This window comes from Morone saxatilis, unplaced genomic scaffold (assembly GCF_004916995.1).
Source record: "Morone saxatilis isolate NCDOM2014 unplaced genomic scaffold, NCSU_SB_2.0 Contig9, whole genome shotgun sequence".
Taxonomy (NCBI): Eukaryota; Metazoa; Chordata; class Actinopteri; family Moronidae; genus Morone; species Morone saxatilis.
In genome coordinates this window covers 20,393,443-20,408,258 of record NW_023340268.1, presented here as the reverse complement: position 1 = coordinate 20,408,258, position 14,816 = coordinate 20,393,443, and the positions used below count along the sequence as shown (strand labels likewise).

Below are 14,816 nucleotides of genomic sequence, written 5' to 3'. Positions count from 1 at the left end.
GGGGGAAGCTGAGGTGTGCAATCAGACTAGTCGGCCCAGGCGGGGAGTTTGCTTTGCGCCGCAGTGTTTACCATTTGGACAGGCGTGCATAAGGAATGTAATCTACTACTCTGGTGATGTATGTCCAAGCTGCTGGAATGATGAGAAGACGCTGTTCTCTAAAGTCCTCCCACCGGGCGTGTAGACACAGGACAGATAGCTTTATTTGTCCTATAAACCTGGATGATCGGCAGCACGTAATGAAGCAGGTAAATCTGTGCAGATGAGTGAGGAGGCTTAAATAAAGGCCTGAAGAAACAAAGTGTGTCTATCTGCCGTATGAAAAGGGACAGGGCAGGAGTAAGGCTAGGTGCTTCATTTTTCCTGATCCCCTCCTCCTTTTTTTGCCCCGGGAACACTCTCCTTCTCCTCACCAGCTCCCACCGCTGTGGCTCAAAGCTCAGCGCAGGCCCCACAGGGCTCCACTCATCCGTCCAGTCCCATTGATAAAGATCACTGTCCAGCACTCCCAGCCAGCAGAACAGCCCCTGTGGGCCGCCAAAGAGGAGCTTCACACAGGGAGAAGACTACCACTTCGGAGGGCATAGAGGAGAAGTTGTATGTGTGTGTGTGTGTGTAGGCGGCTGCTGGTGGTAGTGGCAGTTGAGATTAACTATAAAAAAATAAAATAAAATCAAGTAATCGGCAAGCATCAACACCCCCTCAGGAAAGACAGACTGCTCCAGAGATATGTTGGATTGTGATCAGAGGTGCTGTTGGCCTTTAGCATTTAGGCTTTCACTGATATGAGATTTCAAACTTCAGTGCCAGTGTTTCTGGGTTTCAAATGTCCATTGTTGATAGTGTATTTTGCGCTGTAGGCTTCATACTATATCGTTTTTATCACTTGGACACCTTATCAGACAAATCTTCCTAAAACACACATTTTGACTTGTAGCTTGAGCTATACTTTGCATTCAGAACAGTTGGTGTCACTGAATGATGTAAAGCTGCACTAAACGCACTAAAAACATACTAAACTTGCATGTGCTGACAATCTGATTTGATCAGCATCATCTGACCGTGTTTGTGATCCTCCACCTAACCCTCGCTTGGGTTGACTTTGCTTTACAGATTGTTTTATCAGAGATTGGACTTGGTTTTGGCTGTCATAGCTTCGAAGGACAGAAGAGAAAATTTATCAGACTGGTTCACATTCTCCCTGTCAGCTTGGTTTTGGAAGGTAGAGGCTTCTGTCTATCAGATTATTTTTTTATTATTTGATTATTTCTTCCAGGTTTCTTCTTCACTCTGTGACCGCTTTGTCCTCCTTATCTTGCCATCTTAATTCCCACTGCATCTCATTATTTAGCTTTCTTCTCTCTTATCTTTCCTATCTCTCTTTCTTTTGCTTACTATGTTTATTGCTGGCAGTGAAGCAGTGTAGCAAATATAAGGTCAGGTAAACTAATACCTTTAGTTCCACCAGGTCCTCTGTTTGTCTCTTAGAAACTTTGCTGACTTTAAAGTTGTCATTCTTAAGATTTTGATTAGATTAACCCCCTTTTTTGCTAGTATTTATGGTGATCATATTTTCTTCAATAGCCATTCGCTGTAAACACATTCAGTACTCACCTCTTAATGTAGTCATTTTTATTTGTTGTGGCGGAGTCTGCCACTTCTGCACTGGATTTAGATAACCACGAGGGACTCACATTTAATCTATAACAGTACATCAGATTTTGTCCACTGATATGTGTGATTTTGTAAATTCTGTAATGTAACCAGTAACTGGAGCTGTCAGATAAATGTAGTAGAATATAAAAATGATAATGCCATCTAGCATGTAGTGAAGTATGAAAGTAGTGTTAAGTTAAAAACTCAAATACAAGTACATCAACATTGTACTTAAATTCAGCACTTGAGTAAATTAAGTAACTTATAAAAAGTGATTCTAAACCTTTTTTCCCAACTGCTCTATGCTATCTAAGACAGAACTTGTGTCATTATATAAACAGCGGTCTCCTGAAAATCTATACAGTAAACATTTTAAAGGTCTAGGAAGGTCTGATGTTTTTAAGATTTTATTTTATTCCCAAGCCTCCTTAAATGCCCTTCATTTAAAACAGTAAGAAGCTTGAATCTAGTTAGGACATCTACTAAAGTTGAGCCTTTTTAACAAAAAGATAAATACATAAGGAGTTTGGTTCCTTCAGTGTAGCCTGTTATATAACCCCCCTTTGTCTGAAAGCCTGTCTAGGTCTGCAAGCCATCCACACTATGGTGGAGTGTGAAAAACAGCATGTGTGAGCTAGTCATTATGAGTATGAACTTTACTGCTCACACCTGCAGCAGGTCCCCTCTTGGTAAAAAATTAAACAAATTCAACAGAGGGTTTTAGACATGATTTTAGCATGACCAACAGTGGACCTGCAAAATGTCCTGTTGGCTCACCAGTCCACAGTTGGTGTGTAATGACGACGAGGTCCACTGTCGAATAAGTATGCAAGTGATCACACACACACTCACAAAAAGATCACATTCAGTGTATGCTGTCTTGCAGCACACTGCAGTGTATACCTCACTTTATTTCTTCAGCCTGCAGAGAAAAGGTGGCAGGTGCAATTGCGCGTCATATATTTCAATGTTTTACTGCCTCATTGCCAATACAGATCAATAGTGTTGGCCTCATTCTAGTTGGAGAAATCAATTAAGGGAACATTGTCGCAATTTTTGTTCACCACATTCCTCAAACGATTGCATGTAAAGTCGTTAAATTAATCAAAGTCCTCATGAAGATTGATGTTGTCCACAGATCCATTGAGAGCTTTATCATTAGTGCACACACATAAATAATTTCTGCAGTGCTGTAATGAAAACTAAAAGCTTCAAATATTAATTAGTGTGCAAATCTTGTTTTTAATGCAATCCCTTTTTTTTGCCACCACTGATGTTATGTATTCACTGTAAGGCCTCCAGGGATGCAGTATGGATTTTGTTACTCTACACTATCAATTCTCTGGGATTGAATTTTATGAGCCAAACACGATGCAGCAAGAGGTGCATATTAAAATGCTTGCATGCTTTTTACATCAAATGTGACTGTCCAGCTGCTTCTGTCTCCTGAACTGTCTACACTTGCTGTTCTTGTGCCAGAACTTGCTTCCTGACTTGGAATTGTTACTCGTGTCATTTCCTTTGGTTGCTGACGATGTCACAGCGCTCCATCTTAGGAGATGGCACCCTGCTGCGGCTCGCAGTAAACCAAACCTTGATTCACACTTCACAGATTGTGCCTTTGCAGTGTTACAGGCCTCCTTTTGTTGCCCACTTTTGTCACAACAAAAGCCTGGGAGAAGGCTGGAGAATGACATCACCTTGAACTGGATATTCTCAATTGGACGAATCCGTCTCTTATATTGTTTGCAGAAATAGATTTTCCTCCGTGCCTACTTGTGTAAGTATTGGAAAAGGGTGAAACTTTGCTATCAAATATTAAAGATGCTATCAGGGCCCGTCATGACAAACAATATCAGTGTGGCTTAAGCTTCCGCCCCTCCACTTTCTATCTCCTCCTCCTATGCAGTGTGTTCCTGCACTGCACGTCTTTCCCAGCACTGTTTTTCCCTCCATACATCTTTTTTTATATCTCCTTCCTATGGTGGCCAGAACTTGCTCACCAATTCAATAGCACGTGTAAGAAATACAACAAAGGTGAATTAGGAAAGCAATATGATATATGTAGGAATGATGAACTAGGGATGGTAAAAGTTTTAGTTGTGATCGTCCTGATGAATAGTTTCTATCATTTTTGCATTGGTAAAATCTGATTATATATAACTCTGAACTGTTTCTCAAGCTGCTTTAGAGAGAGCAAAGAAATAAAAAATCTGTATTGTAGTGATTCATATTCTTTTGTTGCATATCGCATCTTATTGCAGCAAATTGTGTTCAACTGCACTGCATCGCAATACAATATTTATTTTATTAATTTTGAATTCTCTTTCACTAAAGTTTTTACACACACGTGGGCCTGCATTACAATCACTCGCACAGACACACAAATACACACACAGGGCTTACAGACATGCAAATGAGGATATGGTGGAGTGATGTCAAGCCACATAGCAGCAGTCAGGGGTTCGGTGCCTTCTTCAAGGGCACCTTGGCACTGCCCAGAAGCTGAACTGGCATCTGTCCAGTCCGTGCTAGACATGAACCGGCCATCCTCTGGTTTCCAAGCCAAGTCCCTGGACTGAGCTACTGCATTTGTAGCGCATCGCACTGGTAGTATGTATCTTTAATGTATCAGATCATTGGCAATGCATCGGCATGTGATATCACATGACCAGACTGGTTTATTAGTTTTGTGTTTCTGGACTTACTCATGTTTTCTGTATTTGCTTCACTCCACTCTTCATACTTTGAGCATATCGGCTAATTTTCAGTGCCTTGCTTGCTGTATACAAACTGCAAAGGGAATTCTATTGTAACTATTTGTATAATGGCTCGTGTCTGCATGTGCGCAGCTTTTGGATGCCAAGGTTATTCCTCAATGTCTGGCACAGTCATAGTCAAACACACTTTTCTATAAGTGAGGGCAGACGCGGAGGAGCTTAATGATGGCTCAAAGCGCGGAGCTGAGTGAATCGATGGTGGTGGGTGCGTTGACGCGTGATGAATTGAAGAGTTAATCGGTCAGACGTCTCTAATGGCCCGACATAGGAATGAAAAATAAAAATAAATTAGTGGAAAGAAAGCCTTAGTCTGTATCCATCTGCCAAGGCCTTTTGTGGTATTGATTGGCCCTAGGCACTTAAAGCCTGATGTATTGTCAACATTGCAATCTATTCCCCATCTGAGTGCGCGGTCACAGTCTGACTTCCACTGGGCTTTGGCATAGATAACTAGAGGTAGTATGAGTGGGTGAAACACTTAGACTGCCACACACACACTTTCACACACACATGTCTGATGTAGTGTACAGTTACAACTTTCATCTTACCGGCTGTTAATGCACTCAACCCTCAAGTTCGGGCTTAGTTGTGCTGCAGTGTGAAGTGAAGAGTTGCTTGTAGAGGGAATGATTTGGGCTGTGCTGACTGTAATTACTAGTCAGAAACCCACAATGACTTTGTTGCACTCTGGGATGCCTCCTGATTCACTTTGTGGCTCTGCGTGCGCCCGGCTCATTTAGATGAGTGAGTGAATGTTTAGGCTGCGTTTAAGGACTCCTGCAGCTGCCACATGGATTGATAAGAGGGACAGTAGAGAAGGAGAGAGGCATTTATTCATGTGTTGTGGCTCAATAAAGTAAAAATCAAGACATATAGAAGTTCTTTGCTATTTGAAAGTAACTTCTGACAGATGGGTTCTATAGTAGCAGGGTGTCTCGTCCCTCCTATGAGTCTAGCTTTCAAGCTTGTTTAGTAATGAGCATGTAGTACACACACTCAAATCTGAGTGGGCAGTTAAATACTCACAGAAACAGAGGATTATTAGCCGTATAACGTTGTGACCATCCAAGATAGACTAACCACAAGCTATGAGATTGTGCAACAATGGTATATGCTCTTGTAGAAGCCACAAGTCTGTATGATATCAACCTTGTTTTAAGAAGAACATGTTTTATTCACAATCTTATGGAACTACAGTACTACAACAGGGTTGTCTCTGATTGGTGGAGCTAGCTGTTACTATGGAACATTGTCTTCCACAAATGCATATAGTTAGATAGTTACTTTATAAAAAAAAAACTTAATTTCCAACTTACAACAGGTTTAATTAGCTTTTTCAGGTATCTGTACTTATAGTAATGCTTTTTTTGACAGCTCTTTACCTTTATTCCCTACATTTTTGCCCAAATATCTGTACTTTTTACTCCTTACTCCCTTTTCAAAACAGGCTGATTTCTTTAGTTGTGATGAATTTTAGGCCAATTTTCGATTTTTATAATTTTTTTGCCTCATTGCACCCCTTCCCAACATCAAGACTGCTACATATCACGCATGACAGACATGACATGGCGAAAAAGACAAGAGAGGGAGACTCGACCCTATTTGAAGTTTCACTTTGCACATAAACAGCCAGTAAAAATGTCCTTCAGAGCATTTCAGAGCCTGTACTTTATTTACTCTAACCTGAGTAAAGAAGTAGAATCAGTACTTCCTACCTGTACTTCTACATGAGTAACAAATGTGTGTACTTTTGCCACCTCTGACTATGTTACAATAGTAACAGTACGGTACTCCAGTACTTCGCTACCGAGCTCCGACTGGTTCAGGCCCAACCTACATCCAGGACATGGACAGACTATACACCCGAGCCCATCCACCACGCTCTGCTACTGCCAGTCGCCTTGCTACTCCCTCACTACAAGTGGGGGCCAGCCACCATTCAACAAAATCACAACTGTTGTCTTGGCTCCACAATGGTGGAACAAGCTCCCCTCTGACATCTGGACAGCAAAAACTCTACAGATCTTTGGTTGAAGACTGTAAACTCTGTTAAAATTGCAAATTTTTCTCTATCTCGTATTGTTTCTAAATGTAGCACTTGACACAGTTCAGAATATTTGATGTGACATTGATGAATTGATTTTTGGGATGCATCCTAAAGCAACTTATTGTAAGTTGCTTTAAAGCAACTTATTGTAAGTTGCTTTAGATAAAAGCGTCAGCTAAATAAATGTAATGAAAAGCCTCTTTCAAAACTGGACTAGATCACTGTTTTAATGGCAATGTCAAGTTTTACAAAGAAGCTTTCTTTTAAATGTGCAGTGGAAGGAATAGAAAATCTGTGCATTTCTGTTCTTGACAGGCCTTTGGACCCCATCCCCCCAATTTTCTACAATGTCAATCTACTTGCCACTCAGAATGTAATTGTCTGTAGTCATCTAATTTATCCATTGTCTCCACAGGTCATCTTTGAAGCGACCATTTCCGAGGAGCGACAGGGCTACATTGCCTTGGACGACATTGTGCTGCTCAATTACCCCTGTTGTAAGTACCCGTTCTGCACTGTTCATAGCCTACCTGCTGACCTTTACTCAGCCTGGGGAAAGTGTCTGGCTGAACAACCGAAGCCAGAAACGGTTGAGTTCCCGGAAGCTCAACAGTGTCTTGGAGGTAATTGAAGACTATGAGGCATACCTACCTGGTACTTGCCCAAGTGTCACAGCTACAATAAGACAGCGGGAGGCTTCTCTTTTGTACTGGCAGAATGGCTGACCTTTTCTTCCTCTGACCACTATGCCCCCAGCCAGGTGCTCTTAAGGCTAATGTGATGTTACATGCAGAAAAAGAACAGCCAGTGGTTGTACTTTGATGCTCTCTGGGAGTTTTCTTTTCTCTGTCATCACGGGGGTATCAGGGGGATGGAGCTTTAAGAGTGCTGGTGATGTTACATTATGTTCTGTTCTGTTACATTTACCATTATACCCCCCACAGTCCTTTGGTACACAGGCTCTGTGTAGATGTTGCACCCGTCATAAGAAACCTTTTTCTTTCACTACTGTGCTGTTTCCAAGATTATAAGCTCTATTGAACACCATAGACAAAAGTTAAACCTGACCTGACTGATCGGCCTGCAAGTAGTCATCATTGTAAAAGCTGACTTCCAGAAAGAGACAACATAGTGCCAAAACAGAAAATAATATGATTAAATTAGAAATGGGTTTATTATATGCTTTTTATTAAATAATAGCTTTATCCATTTAACAGTCAGTGGCTTGACCAATTATTGTTTCCAAACTGTGATATAATGCAGAATGTTGATTACATAATTACCCTATAATTGCTCAGTTATACACTGACTGGTTGTTGGTGGAATTCCATTAACCTAGATCGAGTATAATACAAGTTTTAATTAGATTCCACACATATATAGTTGATTATGTTATTGTTGACATTATTATTAGTTGATGTAATATCTGTTTTATCTGAGTTTGTTTTGCATCATGGTGGTCTGATTTTAGTTTCAGAGGCAGAAATAAAATGAAATACCAAACTCTTGTAATGCATAAAAGGTTTTGTGGCATGTATTTGCTCAAATGTATTTATTAAAGCTACACTAATCAATATTTAATGTTAAAAGTGGATTAAATAACTAATGGTTATGTGAAAGATGTTTGAAAACTCTGCAGTAATCCTCCATTTTACCTCTTTTACCTAAGTCCGTACAAAGAATTTTCATTTTGTGTTGATCCTGGCGGCCCCTGTGGACAAAAGCACTTTTGTTTTGTGGTTTCCTCAAGCCTCATTTAATGGATTTCAAGGGGAATCCGATCGGATCCAGGCATTAAGAACAACTATATAGAAATAACCAATCTTCTTGCTGATGGTCTTGTTTGCTTATGTAGGTCATATAGGGTCATCAGTATTAAGTTTACAGCATTAAAACTGTTTTCAGCAAAAGCTGAAACCCACTGTAAGCACCAAATGGCATTTTGCAACTATCTGGTGAACGTAGTGGAGCATCTAGCAACTAGATCCAGAGCACAGACCTAGATATTTTTGTCAAAAGTTGGTGGAGACCAAAACAGAGCAAAAAGGATGCTAATGTTGTTCTAGTGCTGCCAAATTTTAGCTTACTCTGCTGCCCAGATGTGGCCAGAAATATCAGTTCATGCAGCTTTAAACATTGCTGTCATGTGTCAAATATCTGCAGCCTCAATCCAACAATACTGACGTTGTTGTTCATCAACCTAGGATTTATGTCCAACCTTGTTGCTTAGATCCACACTGGCCTTCTAATACACACTAATATTGTTTTTTTTAGCTCCATAAATGTGGGGAAATGTTAATGAATGATAATGTAGGGTATTTATGAGCTCATGAAATTCAGATATCCTTTTCTGGCTCTATTGAAAAATCAGGCAGGCCGCATAATATAAATCATTGAATCCTCACTGGGAAACAGACCGCGGAACTGAAATAACCCTTTCTAAAACCAGCAAGGTTCTATTATTTTATTTTTTACTATTCTTAACCCAAGCTCATCTCAAAGTTTGCCACCTGCCCTCCGTCAACTTATCCTCTATGGAGCAGGATGCATTTCCATGGTGATTTTGGATGGGTAGCATGTGACTCAGGCTGAGTTTAGCCCCAGTGCAGATGGTGGCGCCTGGACCCTCACCATGCCTATTAGCTCATACTAGGGGACAATGTCCCTGCCAGAGGCTGTGTTATATAGGTATGTACACCATAAATACATGAATCATAAAGCACAATTAATGCGTACTCAACCGTGCATTTATACACTCATCTACTCACACAAACAAAGGCCAAGTACAGAAAGTGCCTACATGTGCACAATCACATATTCTTTTGTACCAGCTGGTGTAGCTGCAAGAGCAGTCACCCTTAAAAAACCCACACAGTCACACAAAGATGTAAGTAAACATTAGTAAGCCTGCATGAATTCCCCCACAGACAGCAAGAATAATGGTATGCACCCTGAGGAAAGATTCAAGTCAAAGGCAACTGCTATTAACTCTGCATCCATACTCATTTGACATTCACGTTGCTTTCCTCTGGAGTCCATGTCTTTATTCGAAACACGTGTTTCAGTCAAGATCATTCCATGCTGCATCACGACTAAGAGGCAACATTATTAATTTAAAGAACCAACTTCTCAGATATTCGGAATACATTTGAGACTAAAATTACCTTGCCTCTATTTATGTTTTAGCTGTATTAATTAGGGCTAAACAGGTCACACATCCACACTAGTGGGGTCTTAGATTTTAAATGAAATTTTCTCTAACTATTAATGCAACTGCCTCATCCTCACATGACTCTTCCTATAATTGGGGCTGTGAACGCTTGTCTTTAAAGGATGACATGAAAGTTGATGCTGATTTCCTCCAGACAAAATACTCCAACTGGCACCATAACAGACGTCTGCAGGGTGTATACTTTGCCAGTTTTTACTCTTCTATCTTTACCTCCAGTCTATAGAATGTGTTAGACATACAAGGTTTACAGATGGGAAATGAGTTGGGTGCTTTTGTTACTTTGTAATTTGTTACTGCAGAGCCCTCTCACTCTGCTTATTGGATGGATAGAGCATGGAAAGGACAGCAGAGAGGAGAGAGAAAAATAAGCAATGGCTAAAATGTGAGATGCAATTTCCATCATCCCATCCTCATCCAGATGTTGCAGTTGGTTACTGTGGAAACCAAGCATGAAAGTGTGTGTTGTGTGAATAGTGCAGGCCTCTGCATCAGAATTAAATTTTTATCCCTCACATTGGTGTCCATTAGAAACAATTGGCCAAGAACATATCCTGTTTGCACCTCAGTTGGATGTCCAGTTATGATGGCGGTTATTATTTTTCTCATTATAGCCTCATCTTGTTTCATTGCCTGATAAATATTTCCAGTGTGATGTAGGAGGTTTTAAGTCTCCGTGTAAAACCAGAATGTGGTTAACTCACTTGTTAGTCATTCATATGGTTTTTCAATTATTTTATTCATAGGGTAGCCATGTTTTCATTGTTTAAAAGCTGTTTAGGAGATGTAGGTTGAATGAATTAATTGGGAACAGAGAGCAAATTAATGGATATATGAATGGATTTCTATGGAAAATAGCAAATTTCATAGTTGAGAGATTCAATTTAATTCAGTGTCATTTATATAGAGCCAAATCATCACAGATGGCCACTTCTGGCAGGCCACTTTTCATACAGAACACTTCTAATGTACTCTTCACAGTTCTAGACCAGGGGTTCCCAAACTTTTCATGTGAAGGAAGCCCACAATAGATGCACATTAGACCATAGACCCCCAATTTCAGAAGATTTTGTCTTAAGGAATCCGGTCCTATTCATTACTACTTCTTCTAAATTACTGAAGGTGGAAGAATACTGTAAGTAAGCTAACAATAACTAGCCATAGACTATTTGATATTCATTATGAAGCTTTCTAACTTTTTAGCTACAGTTGGTGAAAAATCTAGCAGCAGAGAAAATAAGTGTGTTACAAATGAACACTTTAATATAAGGTAGGATGCAGACATTATCACAAAATATACATTTTGACCTTCTTTTAACAAAACATCAGTTGCTGTGAATGCTAGCTATAATATAATACTGGCTCAGACATTCAAAAATTTAAATTGTCAAATTTAGTTATATTATATACAAAACAATCCAATTACTGTTGTCCAAAAGTAACCTTATATACTCTTCAAAACTTTTTTTTCTTTAGCCAATTAAGACAACAGTTTATGTTGTCTTAATTGTACATAATGCTATGGTAATGTGAAAAGAGTGAGAGAACCATTTTGGATGTAGCTGATGAAACATTGTGTGCCAGCTTTTAACTTAATGCCAATGTTGGATGGTTGGAAATGTTTTAATATTCCAGTTGTTAGATACGGGGAAGACCACAATACTTTAGTTTGAGTAATGAATTTTTGAGCTTGACATATAGCCAAGCACACCATTAGTGAAATTGCCACTTCAAAATAGTCAATAGAGACATTTTGACATGTCACAGTGGGAAAAGTACAGATATAAATAATACAATTAATGATGGCTGAATTCCATTTAACTACTTCAGTTTCAGGGTCCTGGTCCTGGCAGAATCATTGCGAACACCTGTGCTTATCTTACTATGAGAAGTTAAAATGTCTGCTCTATTTTGGAGCTTTGTGACTAATAGGGAACCGGCTCCAATTCTGTTCAAGCACATAGTTCTAAACTGTTCGGGACATTTTGACCGAAAATAAATTAGTTTATATCTAACTGGAAACAAAAAATAGCAGGTGTTCCTTGGGAACCAAAGTGGGTGTGTCATTGTACATTGTGTAGCACCCTCTGTTGATGATGCATTTGACAGTGCATCATCTGCATTTACAGTGTTTCCACTCAAAACAAATTTTTTTGACTGTTTTATGCTATTCCACTGATTGTCATTTCGTGGTGGTATTGCACTAGGAATTGTAGTAAGGTGCCAACAAAAGGCAGGGGTGAGGAAGATTACTAGCCAGTAAGAAAATCCATTCAACCTGTTTGTTAGACCTTGTTAGGATAAAAGGTGTTTTAATGTCAATTTAAATGTTTGTTTACAAGAAAACTCTTGAAATGGCCACAATGTGGATGTATTGCCACTCTGTGGGCTACCATATGTTGTTGCACACATTGTGTTAAACAAATGTAATGCTGTTTGTGTTTATTGAGAGTGGTATGACTAACTGTGGTGTACATCATTTGATAAACACAATACATTTCAACATACACATTCCTTATGCATGTCTTTATCTAAGAATGCAAAAATCAGCGTTCATTAGAGTCATTTGGTAAAATTAGACCTGTTTTAAACCTCAGCTTTAGTTATTTCTTATTAGTTGAAATTTATGATGCAGTATTCTTTAGCTGGCATAGAAATATAACAGAATAAGGATTCACTTGTGTTCTCCATAGGGCTTTATAAGTAATTCAGACTAGATTCAGAAGATTTCTGATCAATGCTGGGAGAGTACAGTATTTGATGGTGCAGAAAAACAATGTCTCTGTGTGATCGCAGGCAACTGCATCTCTATCACAGAGAGATGGAGAATGGCTATGTGTGGCTGGATGGGTGTAATCTCCAAAATGTTATTTAGTCTCATATGCAGCCTTATGATCTGTATTCTCTTAATACACGTGGAAACTTCTGCTAATGGGGATGACTCAACTTCCAAAACAGGTTTGTTTTTAAGTGATAAAGGAATTCATTAAAGGTTTAATGACTTGTATAGAAGAATATTTTTGCAGGGTATGTGTATACTGTATGTTCACATGTTCATTATACATGACTTTTTATGTGCTACAGCATGTGTATGCATTCATGCTTGTGAGGTTGTACGTATCTAGGCCGTTTGTGTAGTTATTTTACAGGCTCTGAATAAATTACAGTTCACATCTGTGTGTTTAATATATTTAGACAGTGATGCTCGGCTCCAGATGTGCCACTTTCATCACCGTGTCTGTGTGTGTCTTGCGTGTCCTCTTTCCACAGACAAGGTGCCTCATTTCTCTCGGCTGGGTGACGTAGAGGTGAACGCCGGGCAGAATGCCTCATTCCAGTGTGTCGCTACGGGCAAAGTTTCTGAGATTGAGCCCTTCCTCCTGGAGGTGAGAACAAGTTGTTTCTTTATTATCTTTTGCTTAACATCTCAGCACCTGGATAATAGAATGGGGTTGGAGATTGTAGGAAGAAGCAACACAAACGATAATACAGTCTTACCCAGAACAGCTTACATGCGCGGGCGGCTGCTGGCCATATTCCCATTAAAGTCTTATTCAGGCTGCTGTTTACATGAGCTTTTCATACTGTGGCTGTGTCACGTGACTGTGACAGTTCCATGTCATGCTCAATGAAACTTGGCTGTTGCTGAGATTGAATTTGAGCCCTTACCTCAGAGCAAGAAATGGAGCCCAGTGAAATGCTGTTGGGTGCAACTTCAGGTGCTGTCTGGTGTCTCCTCCTCCAACTTGACACCTTGAAATGGCATCATCTTAAAGTACTGCCCAAAACGTTATGGAGTTGAACTTGTGGTATGGTCAGGTATTCCGTGTTCACTCTTGAAGTGTCTTTACAGCAAGTAGCTTTTGAAGAACTAACAAAATGGTAAATACCATGTGATGAGTGGTACAATTGGAAACTTGACCTCCAAGTTCCCAAACTCAATAAAATGCGTTTCTTTAAATAAATGTTCCTGCCTGGTGAGGATAATCCACAGACCTCGCTGTGAACACTTTTTGTAGAGAATAATTCTGGTCAGAGGTCTCAGTTGCAGATATCTCAAAACATCGTCAAAACCCGGATAGTGAAGTGGTATGGAAGAAATATTATCCATGATTTATTTGAATTGACCCTTTAAAATATCTGTCAGCGTGTATGAAATAAAAACATTTTCATAAAAGCTATAGTGTACCGTAATCGTTAAGTGATGATCAACAGCAGCCGAAAAACTAACAGCTCTGACTGATAGAGACTGATTGGCTCCCAGAACACTGTGTGTTGGGATTAACATCATGTCCAAGGTGCTAACAAGGATTAAGGATCCCAGATGTTGCATGGGTTATCTTCTACTATGATACACCACACCATATAAAACAAGCAATTGCCACACCCGGCGCTCATTTTTTCACTGGTCCCATTGCTGATCATGAAGTGGACTACTCAGTCAGTGAAACAGTTGTTTAGTGTCTTCTCTTAGTATGTTTCCATCCACCTGTTTACATGCGCATTTTTAATTTACACATTAAACGCCAAAAACTGGAAAAAAAACAAATAGCTAAATTCTTTTACATGTGGCTATGGTTGACAACTTGGTATGTTCCTCAAACATGAAACAAAGAAATGCCACATTTCCCTCATGCCCTTTTAATTGCATCATCTTGTCATGCCCTCTTCCTCTGTGATGATTTAATGCCAACTGACTGGAGAATTGGCGCCACCAGCTGTTTATCTCAAAGAACCAACTCCAGTAATGGATGGAAACATGCATTCATTTGCAGATTTTCTGGAAACTTAGTTAAAATGCACAGCATTTGGATGGAAACTTGACCAGAGGCTCTGAGGGAGTTTTGTCAAGTCTGAAATAATTATTGAGGTGACATATGTTACATATGTTGATCTTGGACACAACAATATTTAAATTTAAAGCTAGGAGGCTTTGAGGATTTAAAGAAAAGATGCATTAGTTGCATTGTGGGTGTAAGAACGTCAGGATACCTTAGTTTTTGTTGCACCTTTTTGATTTGAAGTATTTGGGTTGTGAGGGTTACTTTAAAGATGGCTGATACAATTACTAATTAAACTGTTCAAAAATGTAGTCAGTAACCTA

The 14,816-nt window shown here is 39.6% G+C and overlaps 1 protein-coding gene across 1 annotated transcript in view; it reads left to right on the top strand.

Annotated features, from left to right (window-relative positions):
* The window catches only part of ptprua (protein tyrosine phosphatase receptor type Ua), a 196,749-nt gene that overhangs the window by 104,201 nt on the left and 77,732 nt on the right, over positions 1–14,816 (top strand). Inside the window, 2 exon segments of the mRNA XM_035681751.1 lie at positions 6,899–6,980; positions 12,983–13,098. Of these exon segments, the coding sequence (XP_035537644.1) occupies positions 6,899–6,980; positions 12,983–13,098 (198 nt within the window).